This window comes from Mesoplodon bidens, assembly GCF_964165515.1.
Source record: "Mesoplodon bidens genome assembly, chromosome: 2".
NCBI classification, from domain to species: Eukaryota; Metazoa; Chordata; class Mammalia; order Artiodactyla; family Ziphiidae; genus Mesoplodon; species Mesoplodon bidens.
Genome location: NC_138177.1, coordinates 160,281,325 through 160,306,619, shown reverse-complemented (window position 1 = coordinate 160,306,619; position 25,295 = coordinate 160,281,325). Strand labels below are relative to the sequence as shown.

The window sequence follows — 25,295 nt, the reverse complement described above, 5'->3', positions numbered from 1 at the left end:
TCCACAACGGGAGAGGCCACAACAGTGAGAGGCCCTCATACCGCAAAGAAAAAAAAAAAAAGGGAGGTGGCACTCAGTCAGTGTTGACTGTGGATGTGAGACTGCAAATTCCAATTGGTCAGATCTGCCTTCTTCAAGAGAAGCTAGAAATACGAATTTTTATGTAAAATTTTCTGATTTTAAAATGTTGGGAAGAAATTCAAAAAATTTTAATAAAGCACTGCATAGGCCAAAGAACCAAAACAAAACAAAAACAAAAACACAAAACCTTGTATCTTCAGACTAGATATAGCCCATTAGGCTGCCAGTGTGTGACTTTGGCCTTAAAACTGAAGTATATCTCTGTTATTTTAGAGTTTTGTGATCAAAGGACATTCATGCCAACTTTCTGACAGTTTTTCCATCTAAAAGGAAGTGGACCAGTCATTCCTACATTCTGTGATGGTTTATGGAAACATCTCAGGGAGCAATGGTCTATCAATGCTTTGAAGCAGTTTCAAATGGGAACCCAAGATGGTAGATGGCAGTACCCACTTGTCTCAGCTCTCTGAGTCCCCAGCTTCCATGGGCATGTCTTTTCCCATTACTGGATGTTTAGCTCGCTCCTTGCAGGAATCTTTTCAGCTGCTTACCCAGCCCTTTGACACCCCCGCCTCCCCTACCCAAGGACTCACGGACACACTGTGCGGGGACATTGCGGTTGCTCCATAGGCCTGTCTCCAGACATTCTGCTGTGGCCTCGGCACCCGCCTGGAGGTGGTAGCCTTCGCTGCAGCTGTACACAGCCTTGGTCCCCACCGTGTACTCTTTGCCAAACACCATTCCGTTCTTGGGGGCCTCAGGAAGCCCACAGGAAAGAGCTAGTGGAGGAAAAGAATGTCATGAGCATGTCTGCTTCAAGGATGGTGTTCTGAGAACATATTTTTATCTTTTCCTTTCCCTTGAGGCCCTAATAAAATGATAGTAAAGACTAACAAGAGGGAAAAGCCTCATAACAAAAAAGAAAATGGGAAGATCAGTAGAGGAGATGAAAATAAAAAAGCTTTGGAAGATGAAATGCAGATAGAAGTGTGTTGATGGATGAAATGGAGTTGAGAAGCTGCAGCACAAAATATACAGGAGGGAGCTATGGGGTGAGACCAGTTCTCCATCCCTTCCCACAAACACGGTGTAGAGACATTCAGGCAGCCATTCTCCAAACTAAACAGCTTTACCCACTGAAGGAAAAAAAAGAAAAAGAAAAAAAATTAAAAAAGGAAAGAACTCCCTTGAGAGAATTAGGGATGCTATGGTAGAAGTAGGCATCCTGGAATAAAGCTCTTTTAATCCTTAAATATAAAGACTTTCAGCCTAAAGCCTGCCCCTCTGTCTGCTTATCTCTGCCACATACTCAACTCAACTTCTTATTCATGGGAGAGACCTAGTGGGCAATGATAGTTGCATATAATAACAGCAAAGGTAACCCACATCTGTTACCTGGAAAAATCAACCTAGCCTTTACTTTGAAATATGAACAATTAAAGATCACTATACAAATGAAGAAAACCAGCAGCATGAAAGTGATAAACAAAGATAAGATTAAAAATAGAAAGAAAAGTCTCCTTTAGGAAACAGAACTAACTCAGGTAACAGAAGACACATAACTTTAAACTTCTGATCTTGAGAAAGTCAATGTGACGTATAATAAAATGAGAAGAGAGGGCTTTGAAAAGAGAACAACAAAAAGTGAACAAGGAAGGGCTCTGTTAAGTTAAAAATAGGATCACCAAAATAAGCATTAAATAGAAGGGGTGGAAATTGTAGACAAAGATATGGCTGCCTGCCATTTCAGCAAACAAAGGATATTGCAGTCATCTCAGCCCTACAGCCACCCCCAACTGGTGAGTGCTAAGGGAGCTCAGGATGGAGACAGATAGGCTGCCCCCTCAGCCACAGCAGCGGCCCACGACAGTGCACCCAGAGGGGATTCAGGAATGGAAGAACAGGATGCTGGCCCTAGATAGCTAAGGTGCATTTCAAAGGAATGATTTCAATGAGCCCTGACTCCGGCATCTTGCACAGAGAAAAGCGCTAAACTCATTAACCTGAGAGGTCTGGTTTTCTTTAATTAACAGTAATCTTTTGATGTCCTGACCACCTGGTTTCTGTTGCAAAAACTCCTATACATCCTGGCTCTTCCCTTGCCACTTCGGAGCAGTCCCTCAGGGCTATCTGAGAGGCTGTCTTCTGGGCTTAAGTCTGTTGAATAAAAACATAATTCTCAAATTTTAGGTTGTGAAATAAAATTCATATTTTATGCAAGACAAGAAAAACTTAAACAAAAAATTTTCTCTGCCCTTTGGCCTCCTCTCCCTGCCTAGCGTGCATCGTATATCCGCCTTATGTCTCGACCAAACCTCCCCCATTGTCAGACATACCTGCTCAACCATAAAGAGCAACATTCTCCTACCATCAACAAGGCAACCCCTTAAAAGATAACATTCCTCTTGATCTTGTAAGGGGCCACGATGACATTTAGGTCTGGATTGTGTAAACTGTCAATAATACGTCATTTAACGTAGAGCCCTCTGTTTCAAAAAACATATTAACTCTGACATCTAACAGGTGGAACAGTTCTCAGAGCTTTCTGAGATGCTGTTTCTGGGTTATAATCCTCAAATTTGGCTCGGATAAAATTGTCCACTTCTTTCATAGATTGACTATTGATTAATTTTTGTCGACAAGGTTGTGCATTTTTTTTCAGTCGACAGTTTTGGTGACTGATGAAGGGGCCTAGAGCAGACTTCTCTCCTTCACCTGAACTCTACGAGGATCTGGAATCTGGACCAGCAGAGGCCTCTGGTGCCCATCCGCCTCCTCGGAGAATCCAGACAAATTCCGGTGAATCTCTCCTGGTTCTTGGAGCTCCTGATTATTGGTCGAAGATCCTGAGTTTTATTAGGTGGTGTCTAACAGGTACCTGGCTCCGCATTTGAAAGATACTAGGAGAGCCCAGTTGAAAGACACTGGGATTTGCTCAGTCGAAAAATGCTAAGCAGTCTGGGCTGAGTGGTCAGGGAGGAGGCTGACCTGACATTTTCCCTCAAATCAGCTGCCTATACGAGAACGTGTTGGGATAAAAGTGAAAATATTACATGGGAGCTTTTAGCTCCGAAGAAGGGACATCTCCTCCTGGCCGAGAAGGGCTTTCTCAGGCAACTGAGAAACTTGTGGGAGTGGTGGAGGCAAGTCCTCACACTGTGCAGTGGTCCCACGGGGATGCAACAGGGAAGAGCCAGTTTTGCCTCCATGTTGGATCTGTTTCTTTGACTTTAGCCTCTGCTTTTCGTTGCTTTCGCTCTTATAATCATACGTCATGGCCTCTCTCAGGGCACCCTGCCCACCTGTGAATGGCTGCAAGAAAGAAGAAATGAACACTTCCCCTCCCCAAGGCTGGCCATTTCAGGAGATGTTTTGCAAGACTGATGGCCCTTCTTACTTTATTTCCTCCCCGCCTCTCCCTCTCTATTCTGCCTTCTTACTTTACTTCCCTCTCTGATTCTATAAAAGAAATTGGCATTCAGACTCTGATAAGATGTTTTTTTGGGGACCCTAGTCCGCCATCTTCTCGGTCTGCCGCCTTTCCGGATAAAATCATATTCCTTGCCTCAGCGCCTCGTCTCCCGATTTATTGGCCAGTTGTGCGGCAAGCAGAGTGAGCTTGGACTCGGTAACAAATTTGGCTGAGCCAGCTGGGAGCCTTGCTGCTCGTGGCTAGCAGGTCCCCGTTGGGGAATATCGGGGCGAGGCTCTAGCAGCTGCCAGGATCATTTGTCCTGAGGATCTTCCCTTCAAAATTCCCTGAAGCAGCACCGGCTACCCCAGCACTTGGCAGTGGAAGCAAGGAACCGACAAACGTCTACGAGTCGATGGACTTGATTTTGGAGGGTAAGTCGCTCTGGCGTGCACACAGGGAACATATTCCCCCCTCTGTTTGGGCTTTTCCTTTATGGGACAAGCCAATTTGGTTGGGGTACCCTGTTGGAGAGGGGAATTGTTGTTGGACTCTACCTGATTTTGGGAACTGGTCCGTTGGGAACTAGTTCGTTGGTTTCGTAGGGTAAGTCTACCTGATTTGGGAACTAGTTCGTTGGTTTTGGTCTTGGTTTTGTTTTGGTTTTGTGTGCATCGATGCTAGAATTTGTTTGTGCCTTTTGTGTTGGAATTTGTCTGCGCCTTTTGTGTTTTGGTGTTATTAAACTTATAAAAATGGGAAATACTCCATCTATCCTGAGAGAGAGCCCTTTGAGGCGTATATTAGATAAATGGGCAAAACATAGCCGTGAGCCTATGACTAAGAAAGACATGATATACTCTTGTAATAGGGTGTGGACCCAATATATGTTAGGATCAGAAGAGCGGTGGCCCCTGAATGGCTCACTCAATTATACCATCTCGCCGTTAGAAGTGTTTTGCAAAAGAGCAGGGAAAAGAGATGAGATTCCGTATGTAGAAGCATTTATGTTATTGCATCAGGAGGAAAAGGAGTCAGAGGGCTGCCACCTTAACGGTGCAGCGATCTGAAAGAAAACCTAAGAAGGAACCTATTCTACAGGGGGAAAAGGGAGAAAATGAGAGTGGGGACATGTTATTTCAAAACTTAACCCCCCCCTCCAGCCTATCCAGCTCCCCCAGTGGCTGAGCAGGCTGCACCAGCAGGTGTTCCACCTGCACCCCCCCCCACACCCCCATGCTGCCAACATATTCACCGCCTCCTTGTTCCCCTACCCATGGGGATCAAACAGCAGTTTCTATAGTAACCCCTGGAGCACAGGAACCTGGTTTAGCATCACCATCTAAGACCTGATAGAGCACCCAATTTGGACCGGGAGCCACTTCTGCAGCAGAGCAATTTCCCTTGTGCTGATATCCTGTAAGAGGCCAGGGGACTCCCTTAGACTTGAGGCGTCCAATTCTAATTCCCCCTCAGGAGCCCCGGGTAACTTTGACAGTGGGGAACAAGTTGATTGACTTTCTAATAGATATGGGTGCCACATATTCTGGGGTAAACACCAAGGTGGCACAGAAAACTTCTTAGCCTATCCCGGTCAAGGGAGTTTCTGGAGAAATATAAAACCGTTCATTCTTACAACCTCAGAATGCCAACTAGAGGACTTCACCCTACAGGGCCATGGATCCTGAACATATGTGGATCCCTCCTCCCCCAAGGTACAGGACCTTTTGGCTGTGCATTTCATGGCCCAGTCTGCCCCAGACATCAGGAACAAAATTCAGAAAGCAACTGCTGGTCCTCAGTCTCCAATGAACGATCTGTTCCAATTGGCTTATTCGGTTTTCAATAATAGGGATATGGCCGAAAAGGCTAAACGTACCCAGAGAAATATGAAAAAGGCCCGAAAGATTGTAATGGCTTTGTCTGCTGAGAGACCAACAAAGGGGAAACAAAGTCATCCTAGGAGAAACTTGCCTGTATCTTTGAGATGCAAATGTCCTATCTGGTCTTCTCAGGAACCCTTAACTCTGCCATCTTTTTAAAATGCAAATTTTGAAAAAGAGGGTAAAGTAATTTAGAACCTGTTTTCCATAAATATTAGTAAAAAGGGTTTAGCCATCTAGACAAGTGAGCTTGATTTGCTCCATCTGCCAGAAACCCAATTTTAATCCAACCTGTTTTGTAAATTGATGGGTTTTTACATTGCTGTACCCGACTCAGGGCTGAAATTTTGAAATGAGAGCTATGATGTCTCTCTGTTTGTTTGTATGTGTCTTTGTATAACATTGCTGAGGTTAATCTGTAAATGATCCCTATTTAACTGGCTTAAAGAAAAGTAAGTGCTTACAAACCAAACAATTCTAAATACAAGAGAAATTAAGATAAATGAGTTTTCAGGTTCACGTGAACTGGGAAATATTTAGTATTAAATTAATACCTGGTATTAATGTTTGTTTGTTGATCTAATTAATATAGACATGTCTTTAGAGCCATCAACATTAAGTATAATACTTTCACTGCACCTAGGTTTAGTAGAAGTTAAATAAAATCTTGTTATACCTGTTGCAAATTTGTCAGCAAGAGAAATAACTTGATATGATGAAACGTTAAAGTAAATGGAAACGAGATAAGAGCTTTTAGGTAAACTCTATAAGAATAATTATGTTCTAAAAATCATCTAAAATAGTTTCTCCAGATTTTGGTAACTATTACTTATCTCTTGGTTTTCACTAGAAATTAAGGTTTTTAAGAGTCGGGGATTCTAATTTAAATATATAATTAAAGCTATTGAAAATAATAAAACATTTCAGTATGGTAGAACGTGTGCTTTCAGTTAAGAAGGTATGAGGAATGGAATTACATTTTACTGAGAAATTTTTTTTTTGCCAGTACGCCGGCCTCTCACTGTTGCGGCCTCTCCCGTTGCAGAGCACAGGCTCTGGACGCGCAGGCTCAGCGGCCATGGCTCACGGGCCCAGCCGCTCCGCGGCATGTGGGATCTTCCCGGACCAGGGCACGAACCCGTGTCCCCTGCATCGGCAGGCAGACTCTAAACCACTGCGCCACCAGGGACGCCCTGAGAAAGTTTTATACAAGGTCAGGATTAACTAAATTTAGATGGAAGTTAACTAAGTAAATGGATTCTGTTAAGTAAGCTAATACAAGACGAATTTGATCTCTCTCTGTTAGAAGTGATCCTTTTTGATAACAGTTTGTATGAGTCTCTGTGCCCTTAGGTGATCCGTATTTGTTTTCTTTTAATCGTTTTGTGACTTCGGTTAAATGAATAAGTATTGTTTCACAGTGACCTATGATCCTGTTGTGTTTTAAAACATTTTTGATATTTTTAACAAACTTCCCAAATATCAAAATCTGACTAAAGCCTTTTAGCCTCCAGCTGACTCTGGGCTACTTCGAAACAGCATATCTGAGACATCTCAGAGAGGAATGTCAAACTAAGTTTATTTGGTCTGTTAAATTACTTCAAAAACATTGTCAAGTGATTGGAGATGAACCTTAGGTTATAGAATATTTAATATAGATATTCCAAAATTTATATGGAATCCCTAACAGCTGATATGATGTCCTGATATGTTATCAATCATAATTCTAGTTATTCTAAAATGTTATATGTCACAGAAATATCCGTTTCCTGCTATTTGCATTGTACTCAAATCTTTAACCATGCTATTTTAAGTTTTGTCCTGATGCTTTAACAAAATGAAGATTTTCAAGAAGACTCATAAAAAGGAACTTTTTGACAAATATAAGTTTCTGATAGCCTTCAGATAATATCACTGGATTGGGTGACAAATGACAAAACTAATGGAAAACCTGATAACCTCAACCGGATCAACAAGAATTAATCAATGAACTAGTAAATATGGGACTGAATGAACTGGTAAATATGATTTATAACTTTATGACTTTAGGAAATATACTGGCTTTAACCTTTGTTTTTCAGAAAAAAACCTTTTCTCTCATGCTATGACCTACAACAAGTTGATAAAGTATACCTTTGTAAACAAAGATGAAACATTTATCTTTTTCTCTCTACCTGGTTGATCCTGCCAGTAGCATATGCTTATCTCAAAGATTAAGCCATGCATGTCTAAGTATGCATGGCCAGTACAGTGAAACCGTGGATGGCTCATTAAATCAGTTATGGTTCCTTTGGTCACTCGTTATCGGAACTGGAATTACAACTAGTTATACTAATCGTTTTTTTTTTTTTTTTTTGGCGGTACGCGGGCCTCTCACTGTTGTGGCCTCTCCCGTTGCGGAGCACAGGCTCTGGACGCGCAGGCTCAGCGGCCATGGCTCACGGGCCCAGCCGCTCCGCGGCATGTGGGATCTTCCCGGACCAGGGCACGAACCCGTGTCCCCTGCATCGGCAGGCGGACTCTCAACCACTGCGCCACCAGGGAAGCCCTATACTAATCGTTTTAATTTGTTCTTTGTTTCCAAATTGTTTGTGCTTTGTGTGTCCCTGCTGCGCTATGTCTTTGTCAATGTTACTAGCTGCATTACTTATATCCTGTCTATTTCATAAGATTGTTGTCTCTTACAGTGCCTAGTGTGTAACCAGGCCCCCAGCAAAACTTCTCACGTTTATAACATAAAATAGTTGTAATAGTGTGATTCTACGTATGGGAAGAAGCAACAAGGGAAAATGTCTCCTGATCATAATTAGATAGAGGATCGAGAGAATCTTTAATTATCAATAGGGCCTAATCCAAAAATTAGCACCTGGAGTGGCATATCAACAATTTTTGCCTGACCTGGGATGAGCCTCCCAGGACTGTGGGACAAAATTTGATCAAGACATGTCTCCCAAATACTGGTCACATTCCTGACCAAGAGGAAAGGATCAGTCACCAGAGACTGCAGACCTCCAATGTCAGCCGGTGAACCCTGAGGAAACTCAGGAAGAAGAATACCTGCCATCTAGCAGGCATCAGATTGCAGCCATTTCCTATGGTGAGCCATGAAGAAACTCAGAATGTGAAAATACAGGATACAGACCCCAGATAGCTGTGGTACATAACAAAGGAATGATTTCAGTGAGCCCAGACACTTGCATCTTCTCACACACAGAAACACGCTAAATTTTTTAACTAGAGATGTGGCCTCCCAGGCTTGAAGACCTCAAAATTCCCGATAACTCTCAACTTTCTAGGTTGTGAATATTTTTTAAGTCTACAGGTGTAAAGCAGACACTTCCAAAGAGGAACAAAAGAAGACAAATCTCATTATTTGGAACACTGGCACCAATGGCGGACACTCCCAGAAAGATCCATCTGACAGAGCAGTTAGAATGGTTGTCACCCCTTTTCCCACAAGATTGTGGAACGCACATTCACAGTGGGGAACTGTAACAGGGAAGAGCCAATTTTGACTCCATGTTGGATCTGTTTCTTTGACTTCAGCCTTTGCTTTTTGTTGCTTTTGTTATTATAATCGTACATCATGGCCTGCCTCAGGGAACCCTGCCCACCTGTGAATGGCTGCAAGAAAGAAGAAATTAACAACACATCCCCTCCCCGAGGCTGGCCATTCCAGGAGATGTTTTGCAAGACTGATGGCCCTTTTTACTTTACTTCCCTCTCTGATTCTATAAAAAGAACTGGCATCCAGACCCCATAAGATGGTTTTTTGGAGACACTGGTCCAACATCTTCTCGGGCTGCCAACCTTCCGAATAAAGTCCTATTGTTGCCTCAGCACCTCGTCTCCTGATTTATTGGCCTGTCGTGCGGCGAGCAGAGCGAGCTTGGACTTGCTAGCAGGGAAACCAACTCATTTTAATTAAACAACTTTCTCTGCATGAAAAAGAACCGGCCATTCTGTGATCGGAGCACCCACAGTGCTCAGGAGGGAGAGCCCGAGACATGAAGAGGAGTTGAAATAACTCTAGGGGAGAAACCTAGAGGCATGAAGCTCATAAGCAGCACATTGGCCCACCACACAATTTCACCAGTAACTTTTATCCTCAAGAAATTCAGCTTTAAAGTGGGAAATAGAGTCTCTCAAACAGAAAAACAAGGGGCATAAGAAAGCCAAACTCCAGCTAACACCCCAGCCAGATTCATGTCTTATACTTGCAAGTACCTAATTAATTGGGAAAATTATATTAAAGGAGATCTCAACCTAAAATGGCCAATATGGGGCTCTTTTATTGTGTATTCAGTTAAGTTAAAAAAAAAGCCGGCTTGATAAAACATCTTTTCAGAATTCTGACCTTAAAAAAACAAAAGCTTGGGGCTTCCCTGGTGGCGCAGTGGTTGAGAGTCCGCCTGCCGATGCAGGGGACACGGGTCTGTGCCCCGGTCCGGGAAGATTCCACATGCCGCAGAGCGGCTAGGCCCGTGAACCATGGCCGCTGAGCCAGCGCGTCCGGAGCCTGTGCTCCGCAACGGGAGAGGCCACAACAGTGAGAGGCCCGCGTACCACAAAAAAAAAACCCCAAAAAACAAACAAAAAAAACACAAAAGCTCTTCTAGGGGGAACTTGCATTTCTCTTCCTGTGTCTGAGGTGTAAATCTTCTACCTGATCTTCCTAGGTGTTCTGTGTGTGTGTGTGTGTTTTCAAAAATTGGTCTCTGCCATCTGGAAGGTGCACATATGATACACACCTGGCAATCAAGTAGACTGGGATTCTGAGCCGTCTTCTGTCTGACTGTGCCGACTCTCAGCGGCTTTTGCCGTCTTAACCTTTGTTGCATCAGCCTGTACAGTGAAGACCTTTACTTTCTTAGACTGTTTTGGGGAGTAAACTTTCTAGATCTTGTGAAGGCTACATCCTTCACACTTTCTTATGGGGATGCCTCTTGCGTCTTATTGGTTTGAGTCCACTATTTACATATATCTCATTGATGGCCAGATTATGGATCCTTTAAATTGGAGGAACTTCTAAATTGATCAATTTTTAGAGAACACTCATTATAAAGCGCTGTTTTATTGGTACCTTTGGGGGTGGGGGAAACAAATTAGAAGGTGGAAAAAGATATATAATGGTTAACCTACGAACTCCTTTAATTTAAAACAGACAAACAAAAACTGGTCTGGGCAACCTACTGAAACAACCTTAGCCACTGGGGACAGACAACAAAAACAACGGGAACTACGAATCTGCAGCCTGCAAAAAGGAGACCCCAAACACAGTAACATAAGCAAAATGAGAAGACAGAAAAACACACAGCAGGTGAAGGAGCAAGATAAAAACCTATGAGACCTAACAAATGAAGAGGTAATAGGCAGTCTACCTGAAAAAGAATTCAGAATAATGATAGTAAAGCTGATCCAAGATTCTATTTCCAAGATCCCAAATCTTGGAAATAGAGTAGACAAAATGCAAGAAACAGTTAACAAGGACCTAGAAGAACTAAAGATGAATCAAGCATCGATTAAAAACACAATAAATGAAATGAAAAATACTCTAGATGGGATCAATAGCAGAATAACTGAGGCAGAAGAACGGATAAGTGAGGTGGAAGATAAAATAGTGGAAATAACTGCTGCAGAGCAAAATAAAGAAAAAAGAATGAAAAGAACAGAGGACAGTCTCAGAGACCTCTGGGACAACATTAAACGCACCAACATTCGAATTATAGGGGTTCCAGAAGAAGAAGAGAAAAAGAAAGGGACTGAGAAAATATTTGAAGAGATTATAGTTGAAAACTTCCCTAATATGGGAAAGGAAATAGTTAATCAAGTCCAGGAGGCACAGAGAGTCCCATACAGAATAAATCCAAGGAGAAATACACCAAGACACATATTAATCAAACTGTCAAAAACTAAACACAAAGAAATCATATTAAAAGCAGCAAGGGAAAAACAACAAATAACACACAAGGGAATCCCCATCAGGTTAACAGCTGATCTCTCAGCAGAAACTCTACAAGCCAGAAGGGAGTGGCAGGACATAATTAAAATGATGAAGGAGAGAAACCTGCAACCAAGATTACTCTACCCAGCAAGGATCTCATTCAGATTTGATGGAGAAATTAAAACGTTTACAGACAAGCAAAAGCTGAGAGAGTTCAGCACCACCAAACCAGCTTTACAACAAATGCTAAAGGAACTTCTCTAGGCAAGAAACACAACAGAAGGAATATGCCTACAATAACGAACCCAAAGCAATTAAGGAAATGGGAATAGGAACATACATATCAATCATTACCTTAAATGTAAATGGACTAAATGCTCCCACCAAAAGACACAGAGTGGCTGAATGGATACAAAAACAAGACCCATATATATGCTGTCTACAAGAGACCCACTTCAGACCTAGAGACACATACAGATTGAAAGTAAGGGGATGGAAAAAGATATTCCATGCAAATGGAAATCAAAAGAAAGCTGGAGTAGCAATTCTTATATCAGACAAAATAGACTTTAAAATAAAGACTATTAGAAGAGACAAAGAAGGACACTACATAACGATAAAGGGATCGATCCAAGAAGAAGACATAACAATTGTAAATATTTATGCACCCAACATAGGAGCACCTCAATACATAAGGCAAATACTAACAGCCATAAAAGGGGAAATCGACAGTAACACAATCATAGTAGGGGACTTTAACACCCCACTTTCACCAATGGACAGATCATCCAAAATGAAAATAAATAAGGAAACACAAGCTTTAAATGATACATTAAACAAGATGGACTTAGTTGATATTTATAGGACATTCCATCCAAAAACAACAGAATACACATTTTTCTCAAGTGCTCATGGAACATTCTCCAGGATAGATCATATCTTGGGTCACAAATCAAGCCTTGGTAAATTTAAGAAAATTGAAATTGTATCAAGCATCTTTTCTGACCACAATGCTATGAGACTAGACATCAATTACAGGAAAAGATCTGTAAAAAATACAAACACATGGAGGCTAAACAATACACTACTCAATAACGAAGTGATCACTGAAGAAATCAAAGAGGAAATTAAAAAATACCTAGAAACAAGTGACAATGGAGACTCGATGACCCAAAACCTATGGGACGCAGCAAAAGCAGTTCTAAGGGGGAAGTTTATAGCAATACAATCCCACCTTAAGAAACAGGAAACATTTCGAGTAAACAACCTGACCCTGCACCTAAAGCAATTAGAGAAAGAAGAACAAAAAACCCCAAAAGTTAGCAGAAGGAAAGAAATCATAAAGATCAGATCAGAAATAAATGAAAAAGAAATGAAGGAAACGATAGCAAAGATCAACCAAACTAAAAGCTGGTTCTTTGAGAAGATAAACAAAATTGACAAACCATTAGCCAGACTCATCAAGAAAAGAAGGGAGAAGACTCAAATCAATAGAATTAGAAATGAAAAAGGAGAAGTAACAACTGACACTGCAGAAATACAAAAGATCATGAGAGATTACTATAAGCAACTCTATGCCAATAAAATGGACAACCTGGAAGAAATGGACAAATTCTTAGAAATGCACAACCTGCCAAGACTGACTCAGGAAGAAATAGAAAATATGAATAGACCAATCACAAGCAGTGAAATTGAAACTGTGATTAAAAATCTTCCATCAAACAAAAGCCCAGGACCAGATGGCTTCACAGGCGAATTCTATCAAACATTTAGAGAAGAGCTAACACCCATCCTTCTCAAACTCTTCCAAACACTATCAGAGGAAGGAGCACTCCCAAACTCATTTTACGAGGCCACCATCACCTTGATACCAAAACCAGGCAAGGATGTCACAAAGAAAGAAAACTACAGGCCAATAACACTGATGAACATAGATGCAAAAATCCTCAACAAAATACTAGCAAACAGAATCCAACAGCACATTAAAAGGATCATACACCATGATCAAGTGGGGTTTATTCCAGGAATGCAAGGATTCTTCAATATACGCAAATCAATCAATGTGATACACCATATTAACAAGTTGAAGGAGAAAAACCATATGATCATCTCAATAGATGCAGAGAAAGCTTTCGACAAAATTCAACACCCATTTATGATAAAAACCCTGCAGAAAGGAGGCATAGAGGGATCTTTCCTCAGCATAATAAAGGCCATATATGACAAACCCACAGCCAACATTGTCCTCAATGGTGAAAAACTGAAACCATTTCCACTAAGATCAGGAACAAGACAAGGCTGCCCACTCTCACCACTCTTATTCAACATAGTTTTGGAAGTTTTAGCCACAGCAATCAGAGAAGAAAAGGAAATAAAAGGAATCCAAATTGGAAAAGAAGAAGTAAAGCTGTCACTGTTTGCAGATGACATGATACTATACATAGAGAATCCTAAAGATGCTACCGAAAAACTACTAGAGCTAATCAATGAATTCGGTAAAGTAGCAGGATACAAAATTAATGTACAGAAATCTCTGGCATTCCTGTACACTAATGATGAAAAATCTGAAAATGAAATCAAGAAAACACTCCCATTTACCACTGCAACAAAAAGAATAAAATATCTAGGAATAAACCTACCTAAGGAGACAAAAGACCTGTATGCAGAAAATTATAAGACACTGATGAAAGAAATTAAAGATGATACAAATAGATGGAGAGATATACCATGCTCCTGGATTGGAAGAATCAATATTGTGAAAATGACTCTACTACCCAAAGCAATCTACAGATTCAATGCAATCCCTATCAAACTACCACTGGCATTTTTCACAGAACTAGAACAAAAAATTTCAAAATTTGTTTAGAAAAACAAAAGACCCCGAATAGCCAAAGCAATCTTGAGAACGAAAAACGGAGCTGGAGGAATCAGGCTCCCTGACTTCAGACTATACTACAAAGCTACAGTAATTAAGACAGTCTGGTACTGGCATAAAAACAGAAAGACAGATCAGTGGATCAGGATAGAAAGCCCAGAGATAAACCCACGCACATATGGCCAACTTATCTTTGATAAAGGAGGCAGGAATGTACAGTGGAGAAAGGACAGCCTCTTCAATAAGTGGTGCTGGGAAAACTGGACAGGGACATGTAAAAGTTTGAGATTAGATCATTCCCTAACACCATACACAAAAATAAGCTCAAAATGGATTAAAGACTTAAATGTAAGGCCAGAAACTATCAAACTCTTAGAGGAAAACATAGGTAGAACACTCTATGACATAAATCACAGCAAGGTCCTTTTGGACCCACCTCCTAGAGAAATGGAAATAAAAACAAAGATAAATAAATGGGACCTAATGAAACTTAAAAGCTTTTGCACAGCAAAGGAAACCATAAACAAGACCAAAAGACAACCCTCAGAATGGGAGAAAATATTTGCAAATGAAGCAACTGACAAAGGATTAATCTCCAAAATTTATAAACAGCTCATGCAGCTCAATAGCAAAAAAACAAACAACCCAATCCAAAAATGGGCAGAAGACTTAAATAGGCATTTCTCCAAAGAAGATATATAGACTGCCAACAAACACATGAAAGAATGCTCAACATCATTAACCATTATAGAAATGCAAATCAAAACTACAATGAGATATCATCTCACACCAGTCTGAATGGCCATCATCAAGAAATCTAGAAACAATAAATGCTGGAGAGGGTGTGGAGAAAAGGGAACACTCTTGCACTGCTGGTGGGAATGTGAATTGGTACAGCCACTATGGAGAACAGTATGGAGGTTCCTTAAAAAACTAAAAATAGAACTACCATATGACCCAGCAATCCCACTACTAGGCATTTACCCTGAGAAAACCATAATTCCAAAAGAGACATGTACCAAAATGTTCATTGCAGCTCTATTCACAATAGCCCGGAGCTGGAAACAACCTAAGTGTCCATCATCAGATGAATGGATAAAGAAGATGTGGCACATATATACAATGGAATATTACTCAGCCATAAAAAGAAATGAAACTGAGCTATTTGTAATGAGGTGGATAGACCTAGAGTCTGTCATACAGAGTGAAGTAAGTCAGAAAGAGAAGGACAAATACCATACGCTAACACATATATACGGAATTAAAAAAAAAATGTCATGAAGAACCTAGGGGTTAAACGGGAATAAAGGCACAGACCTACTTGAGAATGGACTTGAGGTTATGGGGAGGGGGAAGGGTAAGCTGCGACAAAGCGAAAGAGAGGCATGGACATATATACACTACCAAACGTAAGGTAGATAGATAGTGGGAAGCAGCCGCAGAGCACAGGGAGATCAGCTCGGTGCTTTGTGACTGCCTGGAGGGGTGGGATGGGGAGGGTGGGAGGGAGGGAGATGCATGAGGGAAGGGATGTGGGAACAGATGTATATGTATGACTGATTCACTTTGTTATAAAGCAGAAACTAATAATAATAAAAAAAAGTTAAAAAAAAAACAAAAAAAACTGGTCTGGGAAGCCTTATTTCTGGTCTCTGATTCCCCTCAATGGGTCTAACAGATGCTAATAAAAACATTAGAATAACTGAGAGGCTATCTTCTGGACTTAATTCTGCCAAATAAAACATAATTCTCAACTTTTAGGCTGTGCATTTTTTTTCAGTCCACAAAATGAAAAGTAAATGAAATTTCCCAGAATATAGACCAAAAAGACAGAGACTGAAAATGAGAGAGAAAAGGACTGGAAATACAGGGAATCAGCCCAGGAGGTCCAGCAGGTCTGGGTTGCAGGAAAAGAGAACAGAGAAAGTGGAGGGGATGGAATGATCATAGATGGAAGTTTCCCAGAGCTGGAGAGAGACAGTGTTCAGATTGAAAGGTGCCAAAGGCAGCTCATCTCACTGCCCCTCCCTGGCCCTTCTCTCTTGGATAACTGAGAGGACAGAAGGTAACCTCTTAGCCTGAGAGACTACCAGGCTGTCTAGGGGTCTCCATCACACACCACAGTCCCCCAAACCCAGAGGGACACCTCCCGTGGGTAGGAGAGGAGTGGGGAGAATCACAAAGTACCTGAAAGCTTGTGGTGGAATGAGGTCTCTGAGGGAGAGGATGCGTAGTGAGAGAACGGGCAGGGGAAGGAGAGAGAAAGCATTAGGATGCATAGACTCTCCAATGTGCTGTGTTTGTCGGTGGAGAAGTCATGGTTTGGAAAGTAGCATCAGGGAAAAGGAAGCATGCCAGGCCTTTCGCCCTGAGTTCTATGGGAAATAGGAGATGAGCGCCCTCCCCTGAAAGGGCCACAGCATCTGTGTTCTCAGATGAGAGCCACAGTCTCCGTGGAGGACGGAAGTGAAGAGAGCCTTCTGGGCGGTGACTGAGGGTGTACACTTGTTGGCCGTGGAACCAGGATTCCAGAGAGCACGGAGGGAATGGCAGAGAGGGAGGGCATCGGAGAGGAACTTGGGCTGGGGCTGGGGCTGGGGAGAAGCAGCACAGAGCAGCGTGGGGATGAGTGGACAGAGCTTGGTTTTGGGAAGTGACAAAAGATAGAGGTGAGAGGCCTGGTTGCTTCCAGCTAGAACTTTGGGGAAAAGACTTGTCTGTGTGGATACAGTTAGAAAAATGGAAACTGAAGCCAAAAGACGTTTGCCGTTTGCGGACAATCAGTTCTCTGTGAACTTAGCTTAAAGCATCAAAGAGAATATCAATGATGCACTGCTTCTGGTCTTTGAGAAAGCTCAGGCACAGGCCTGAGAAGGTTGTGAGGGTCAGAGATGACAGATGTCATTAAAAAAGTACGTCACCATGCTGGGAACCAGAACACAAGAACCTCAACCTTAAGTGATTTCTTGTTTTTCTCTATATAATTGGTAAATTTTTTCTTTCTTTTTAAAAATGCAGTATATAATGTTGAGAATCTGGGAGGAAAGGCAACAAGCTGCTGGTGGAGGTATAAGTGAAGACAAACTTCGAACTTTCTGGATGGCAACAAATATCAAAAGCTGTAGACTTTGTATAGGTATGATTCAATAAGCTCATTTCTGGGAATTTATTTTAAGGAAATAAATATGGATGGTCCCAAAGATGGAATTATAAGGATTTTAACAGCAGCATTGTTTATAGTAGCAAAAAATACAGAAAGTCAAATGACCAACAATAGGATGATACTTGAATAAATGACAGTTTTTCTATAATGCTACACAACCATTGCAAATATTGATGAAGTGTATTTAAACATGTGATAGATGCTAACAAAATATGAAGAGCTTTGTACACCAATAATGCCATTTTTATAAACAATATATGAACGACCAAAGGAAATGTTAACAGCAGTGATTTCAGTTGATTGGGTTATAGGTCATTTTCACTTTTTCTTTGGCATTATCTATAGTTTCTTTTTTTTTCTTCAGATTTCTAGTCTGAATGTATATTACTTTAAGGAAAACAAAATCCCATAAATGATCAAAAGCAATGCATGCAAACTTCCTGGTATATATCACGTGCTTGATCGCTGATGACTGAGCAGGTGATGGTCACTGTTCACCCTGTTCCCTCTGCCCCTCGTCTCCTCCCACCTGACCTGGCACTTCAGCCAGCCCCAACTGCTTTGCATATGTTGTGATCTCTCTCAGAGTCTGTGGTTTTGTAAACGCTTTTGCTGTTGCCTAGAATGCTTTCCTTGCCAATGCCTGGCCCTCAACTTTCCTTGTTCTATGAGCCCAAGAAACCCCTCTTCTGGAAGCCCCCTAGCTGTACAGGAGCAGGTAGGTCCCCTCTTAACCTTGGGCTCCCACAGTACTGTTTGCGCTCCTGATATAGCACTTCCTTCCTCTGTCATTTGGCATTTTTGTGGCTACATATCCATCTCCCTCCCTGCTCTGAAAACACTGACGCTGTGTTTTACACATCTGTATATCCCCAGGGCTTCAGATATTATGGATCCTCAGTATATGTTTGCTGAAAGAATGAATTAATTATCTATTTGGAAGCCCACATTTGGAAGTGATTGGTCCTGGGACAAGCCCAAGTTGCGGGTAGGACCCAAGCCACCTGTCACCTCTTTCCCACCTGCTTCTCACCTTGACAGAGAGGAATGGCCTCGCTCCACAGGTGGTAGCCCTGGGGGTGCCGGGTGCAAATGGCCATGCTGTGTCCCACCAACCGGTAGCCAGCGTTGCAGCCAAAGTGGATGGAGCCTCCAGGCTGGGTGCTGGTCTGGCCCAGAAGGAAGCCATGGAGTGGAGCCCTGGGCAGGCTGCAGTAGGGAGCTGGACAACAAGATGAGGGTCAGGGGACCACACACAGCGGGAAGACAGAGGTGGTCCTTCATGCAGTCCCCGCCCCCTTGCTTCTCCCTCTCTTTCCCTATCTTCACCACTGCCAGGTCCACTGCTAGTGAGGAAGTTGATACTGAAAAGCAGCCAGTTTAGGAAAGCCAAAGAAAAGAAAGGAAAGGAAAGGAAAAGAGAAGAGAAGGGAAGGATAAGAAAGAAAAAAAAGGAAAGCAAAGAGAAGAAAACAGAAGAAAAAAACAGCTCCATGAAGCACTGGGTCCCCTTTGCACCTGGAGGCAGCACTAGTTGTGCAGCTGAGTTCAGGCTCTCGAATCCCACCATATCCCAAAGGGACACAGAAAATAGAACCCAATGGGGTTGGTTCCAGAAGGGTATGACCGCAGGGGCGAGGCCTCTGGAGTCAGGGCTGTGCTCAAGTCCCATTTCCCACCTTTCCACAGTTCTGTGACTTGGGACAAATCACTGAGGCGCTTTCAGCTCCACTTTCCTCACCTGTGTGTTGCGATTGGCAATGCCTCCCTCATAGGTTTTGGGACAATTTAAATGGGATCGTGTCTGTAAAACCTCCAGCCCAGTGCAGGGCACTCAGTGCTCAGTAAATGGTCCCTGTCCTGCTTTCTTCTGTGTGTGGAGGATGGGGAGAGAGAGCTGTGGTAACCCAGGGCATCAAATCCACAGTCCTAATTCCCCCTCGACATCTGGCTTCAACTTATTTCATTCATTTATTCAACAGACAGATAGTGAGTGTCTATTATATGCCAGGTGCTGTTCTAAGTGCTGGGAATACAACAGTGCAGAGAACAGACAAAAACCCCAGCCTTAGAGAACTTGGCAATAAAAACCTCTGCCAGGGATGCTCGGGGGAAGTTCTGTGAGGCTGGGAAAGAGGGATGACCAAAGGAGCACAGAGAGCAAGCCCGTTCATCTGCTCTAAGAGTCCCTGGCATGGGATCAAGGTAGGATGAAGATGACAGGACCCTTCTGGCATCCTCCCCATAGTATGGTCCTCTGGCCTCTTACGTGATCACATCCCTCTGCTGGTGAAATTGATGTTTTAAATACCTCCTTTCCAAGCCAGAAACGCTTCCTGACTTCTGCTTTGCCACCTGTGTCTTGTTTATGTGGTATCTACAAGTCTACCTCGGTCAAGAACAAGAATCTCAGTTATAAAATATACTTAGTCACAGTGATAGAGGCATGTGCAAAGTACACGACTCTACTGTATTTTCATTAAGGACTCATTGTTTCACCATGTAATTAATTCACTTTCTATGTGGCGTATGCATTGTAATTATAACTGACTCATTACCCACAAACAGGTGATTAATCTTTAAAAACATCAAGGGAAGCACAACTCCTTAATGGCTTTTAGTTCAGAGTTTAGCAACTAGCATAGTGAAATGCTGCTAAATTGCTTTATTTCTCTTTTGTGTTTGTAGCTTCTAGGAACTCAGCCTGAACCTCCCTGACAGATGGCTTAAGGTTTCTTTTCCATCATGAGGAAACCGAGGCCTGAAGAGGCTGAGTGACAGAGCCAACTGCCAACCCCGGAGGGCATGAAGGTACCCTCCTTCTTGTGTGTGTGTGGGAAAGGAATTTGGGGTCCACTTTGCAGAGGAAATGGACGCTGAGATAGTAAAGCTCCTTCTCCTCCCAGGCTCCCCTCAGCTTCATCTGGTTGGTCCCCCCCACCCCCAAAGCCATACCTAGGAGTTTCTTAAGACTTTGATAGCCCGCTAAGTTTGGGTTGGTCTTCCAAGTCGGCAGCCCATGAGAAGAGATGGACTGAGACAAGGGGCAACTCAGGCTATAATATGTATATCTGACATCCCTTCTAACCAATATTGTTTGAAAGTTTGTCCAACGTTTGTTTGGAACTCAAGCTAAAAGCAGCCAGGGTAAAGAGTGCTGCAGGGGGACTGGTGGAACTTGCCATGGTCTTAAGTAATTCATTTCTGCTCCCAAGCTCACAGAGCCAGCCAGCAGTTCAATGGACCCACTGCCCTGCAAAATGGGCAGCAAGCAGCTTTTTAAATTTTCTTTCCAGCGACAGACAGTAATCCCCGTGATGGGAGTTCAGATAACTTTGATTTTCTCCATCTCATTTTATTTCCAAGGATATTTTTGTGCTCCTTGTAGATGGCTGGCTGTTCAGCTATCTGGTTGGACTGGCCCTCAATCTGACTCTGCCTATGAGATACGGCTTGCAGAGCAGAAGAGAAGCTCCTGGACTTGGAATATAACCCATCATTTGCTGCTTGTCTAATATTTGCCAGTTGGGGACCCATATCTTAGGGTTTTTTGGTTTAAAGGACCTTTTATTAGCATTTCAACAGTGTTAGGGACAGGACCACCTATAGGCCTTATCAGGTCATATACAATAAACTTATCCAAAAGACACAGGCTAGCAGTATGAGCAGAAAGAGGGAAGAGCTTAAAAGTGGGGAGAGGTATAGAAAAAAGGGAGGTGGGAAAATGTCAAGGACACTGTGCAGCTAGAGGTGAGAGTGCCTACGAGGAGGACCAAGGCTGCCAGTCCCCAGGCCTGTGGAGGAGCTCGGCCAGGCACGAGGATATGGCCCATGGCTTATTCTTCTGGGTGAGAAACGTAAGGGGCTCAGGGGTTGTGGCCCTTCTCATGAGTCTTTATGTTTTACTCACCTGAATACCGAATCTTAAAGCCCTTCCGATTGTAGGCATGGTCAGACGACCAGCGCAGGAACACAGAGTTGCTTGAGCTGGTGACAATCAGGGGAGCTGAGTAATTCCCACTGAGGGCTTTCAGCAGAGGACTTTGTCCTGAGGGACCTGGGAGGAGAGTGTGGACACAGGATTACAGACTCTCACAGCTATCAGAGATACTAGATGTGATACCTTTAATGTAACCACCTCTGATTTTCCCCTCCTCAAGTGAAGACGTGAAGATTTGGGATGGTAACTCAGCACCATCACTGGTCCATCTGCTCCTCTCTCAGTATCCATAGGCTTTGCTCTAGGTGCTCTCCCCTCCTGAGCCCTAAAGCAGGGATCCAAGAAGTCCCTGACAACACATAGCAGTTGGCAGGTGAGACGACATCTATTTGCCATCTTGGGACTTGCCCACAGTCAAGCAGCGGGTTAAAAGAAGAGCTGGTTTTCAACCTGGGAACATTTTCTATCTCACCATCCTACGTGTGCATACTAAAAACAGTTCAGTCCCTGCCACATAGAAAAAATATTTATTAATGAATAGATAGTAATAAAGCTAGAGGAAAACATCATCATGTCTCAATGTCATAAATAACATAGCTCCCCAATGGTCCCTTCCAAGGCTCTTCCAGAAAGGTCTCCCTGTTCTTTCTCTCCTCCTTAGATGCCTGGAAGTGCATCCCAAGGGTACTGACTCAAGGGAGGCAGAGTACAAAGCTAGATAATCCAAAAACACAGGATTTATTATCCTGGAAAGAGCCCTGAGTGATGGTTCTCATATGCTGCCGAGACAGCTCTTGGGAGCTTGGCAAAAGTAATAGACCACATTAAACAAAGGAGAGGGCTTCCCTGGTGGCGCAGTGGTTGAGAGTCTGCCTGCCAATGCAGGGGGCACGGGTTCGTGCCCCGGTCCGGGAGGATCCCGCGTGCCGCGGAGCGGCTGGCCCCGTGAGCCACGGTTGCTGGGCCTGCGCGTCTGGAGCCTGTGCTCCGCAGCGGGAGGCCGCGATAGTGAGAGGCCCGTGCACCGCGATGAGGAGTGGCCCCCGCTTGCCGCAACTGGGGAAAGCCCTCACACAAAAATGAAGAGCCAACACAGCCATAAATAAATAAATAAAAATTAAAAAAAAAAAAAAGGCAAAAAAAATTTAAACAAAGGAGAGCCATCAGAACTGCTGTGACAAACTATGAAGGAAGGGGTCAAATGGCTCAGAGGAATGGCATGCTGGGATAGGTCTGCTGTATTAGACCAGAGCACCCACCAGCTGACCGTGACCTTCGGGAGGATCTGGGGGACACACCAGTTCCTAAAGCAATAAGGAATGCACTGCTGAGGGGGTGAGGATGAACATCATCAACAACCTGAGTATTGGCTGTCCTCTGTAGGCGGAAACTGATGGGAGGAGAGGCTGTCACCAAGCTGGGCTTCCTAGTATTGATGGGGAGGAAAGGAGCCTAAATACAGAGGCCAGGCAGAGCACTGGTTGGCATAATTACTAAAATGGGCAGCAAGGTTGGGATGGCAGCCAGGAGGGCCTAACCTGCAGGATCTATGGAGATGGCTGACACAACATGATATTCCTAAGGGCAAGATAGATGGGCAGCCAAAAAAAATGAACATATGAACAAAACAGATCATGAATATATAACCAAAAGGGTGTAGAAAGTTCCAATCCCTGGAGTAATTTGGAGACTTGAGCCAGGTTTCGTTTCTTACTCCAGAATACTTTGGCTGAAGGAGGGGCTGGGTCCTTATGAAAAAGGACCGTGCAAAGTAACACCAGTTGGATATGGTAGTGATTCCCGAGTCTTTATCCCAGAAGATCCACCACTATTAATTCAGGTAACTGAATATTGGGGAAAAGGGAATGTCTGGATATTTGGAAGACTTTTTTTTTTTTTTTTTTTTTTTTTGGTACGTGGGCCTCTCACTGTTGTGGCCTCTTCCCGTTGCGGAGCACAGGCTCCGGACGCGCAGGCCCAGTGGCCATGGCTCACGGGCCCAGCCGCTCCGCGGCATGTGGGATCTTCCCGGACCGGGGCACGAACCCGTGTGCCCTGCATCGGCAGGCGGACTCTCAACCACTGCGCCACCAGGGAAGCCCCTGGAAGACTTTTGTATACAGAGTGTGTGAATTGATGCTGATACCTGGGACCCAAAGCACTATCATGGCTCCTTTGTTACAACAGGGTTATATGAGGTATGGGATTGGTAATAAATGGAGTCTTGTCCCCAAAACTTAACCCAGTAGTAGCCTCAACTGCAGTAGCTATGCCAGATGTAGTATATTCATTAAAGCAGATTATCATAGCTTTGGTTATATGAAATGTAGTTATTGATCTAGCAGTGCATTCTTTTCTATACCCACCAGAAAGGAGGATTGTAAGCAATTTGCATTTACATGAGAGAGACAACAGTATACATCCATGGTCTTGCTCCAGAGCTATGTTAATTCTCCTGCTCTGTCATAATGTAGCATGAAGAGATGTGGACCATCTGGACATCCTGCAGAATACAGTGTATTGACTTACTATATCGATGACATTGTATTAGTTGGATCTGATGTGCCAGAAGGGACAATTAGTGTAGATGCCTTTGCAAGACACACGCTCCAAAGGGTAAGAGAGGAACTCTACAAAGAGTCAGGTGAATTTTTTAGGGTCCTGTGGTCTGGGGCATGCTGAGACATATCCTCCAAATTAAAGAGCAGGTTATTGCACCTTTCCCCTCCTACCACCAAGAAAGAAGCACAGTGTTTGGTAGACCTCTTTGGGTTTTGGAAGCAGCATACTCTTCACTTGGGAGTACTGCTATGACCCGTTTATTGGTTGGCATTCAAGGGGCTAGCTTTGAGTGGTGGCTAGATTAAAGAAAGGGTGCTGTAGCAGGTCTAGGCTGTAACATGAGCAGCCCTGCTCATACAATTCAACAGCTTCCATGGTACTGGAGTTTTTGTGGTAGGGAAAGACCTTGTGTGGAGCATCTGGAGAGTCCTAATTGGGAGGTTGCATCATAGACTCCTGGGGTTTTGAAGCCAGTCTGTGCTATCTGTAGCAGGGCACAATTTGATTTACTTACCATCAAAGATCTCAAACTCATCATACTGCTTCTCACTGAGAAAGTACTCCACTGTGAGGGTGATGTTATATTCGGGCTCCACTCTCACCAGCCAAGAGCAGGTCTGGAACTGGGGATAGCTTCCCGGGTAGCTCTGACTCAGGATCACACCTGTGGAGTCTGTCAGAAGCTCATTCGTTGGGCAGTGCACTTGGAGAAAGAAAGAGAAATACCAGGTACATGGGATGGAGATGGAACGTTGGCTTTTCCCTGGTGAAGAAGACAACCATTGGAAAACCGGATGGTATTTGAGCACATTCAAGCAAGACTCCAATACCCATCATTTTACTGCTCCATGGCATGAGTTGGTCTCAGATTCTGTGTCAATGTTACTATATTGCTGAGACTCAGGCTTGGTCACTTGGTTGGAATCACTTCTTAGCTCAGATATGGGCTTTGGAGCAGGTGGGGATGATACGTACATACAGATAACTGTAAGTCATCCTCAAATCCAAGAGTTAAATGAGTTTGATTTGTACAAGGACAGTATAGGGCAGAGGTAAGCCCATGGGATTTTGAGTCAAACACACCTGGATTTATAGTCCACCTCTGTCACTTACTACCTGTGTGGTCTTGAACAAATTATTTCCTTTCTGTGCAATAGCTTCACCATCTCCAACCCAAAAAGATAACACCTACCTTACAGGGCTGTTGTATTACACAAAATGTTATATAATTATATATTATTTTACATAATTATATATTAAGATTATATATTAAAATATAATATATTACCACATTATACTAAATAATATATGTATGGCATCCCTCCATAAATTATAGAGATGATGATGACAATTACACCAGGAACAGAAGGAAACAGCAGAGCGTGGCTGTGACCTGATTAGTAGTACTAAGATATCCAGAAAGAAATTGAAGGTG

At 43.1% G+C, this 25,295-nt stretch overlaps 1 protein-coding gene across 1 annotated transcript in view; it reads right to left on the bottom strand.

Moving 5' to 3' along the window:
* The window catches only part of CSMD2 (CUB and Sushi multiple domains 2), a 675,416-nt gene that overhangs the window by 55,624 nt on the left and 594,497 nt on the right, over positions 1-25,295 (bottom strand). The window contains 4 exon segments of the mRNA XM_081223918.1: positions 675-860; positions 18,392-18,580; positions 21,269-21,415; positions 24,375-24,563. Of these exon segments, the coding sequence (XP_081080044.1) occupies positions 675-860; positions 18,392-18,580; positions 21,269-21,415; positions 24,375-24,563 (711 nt within the window).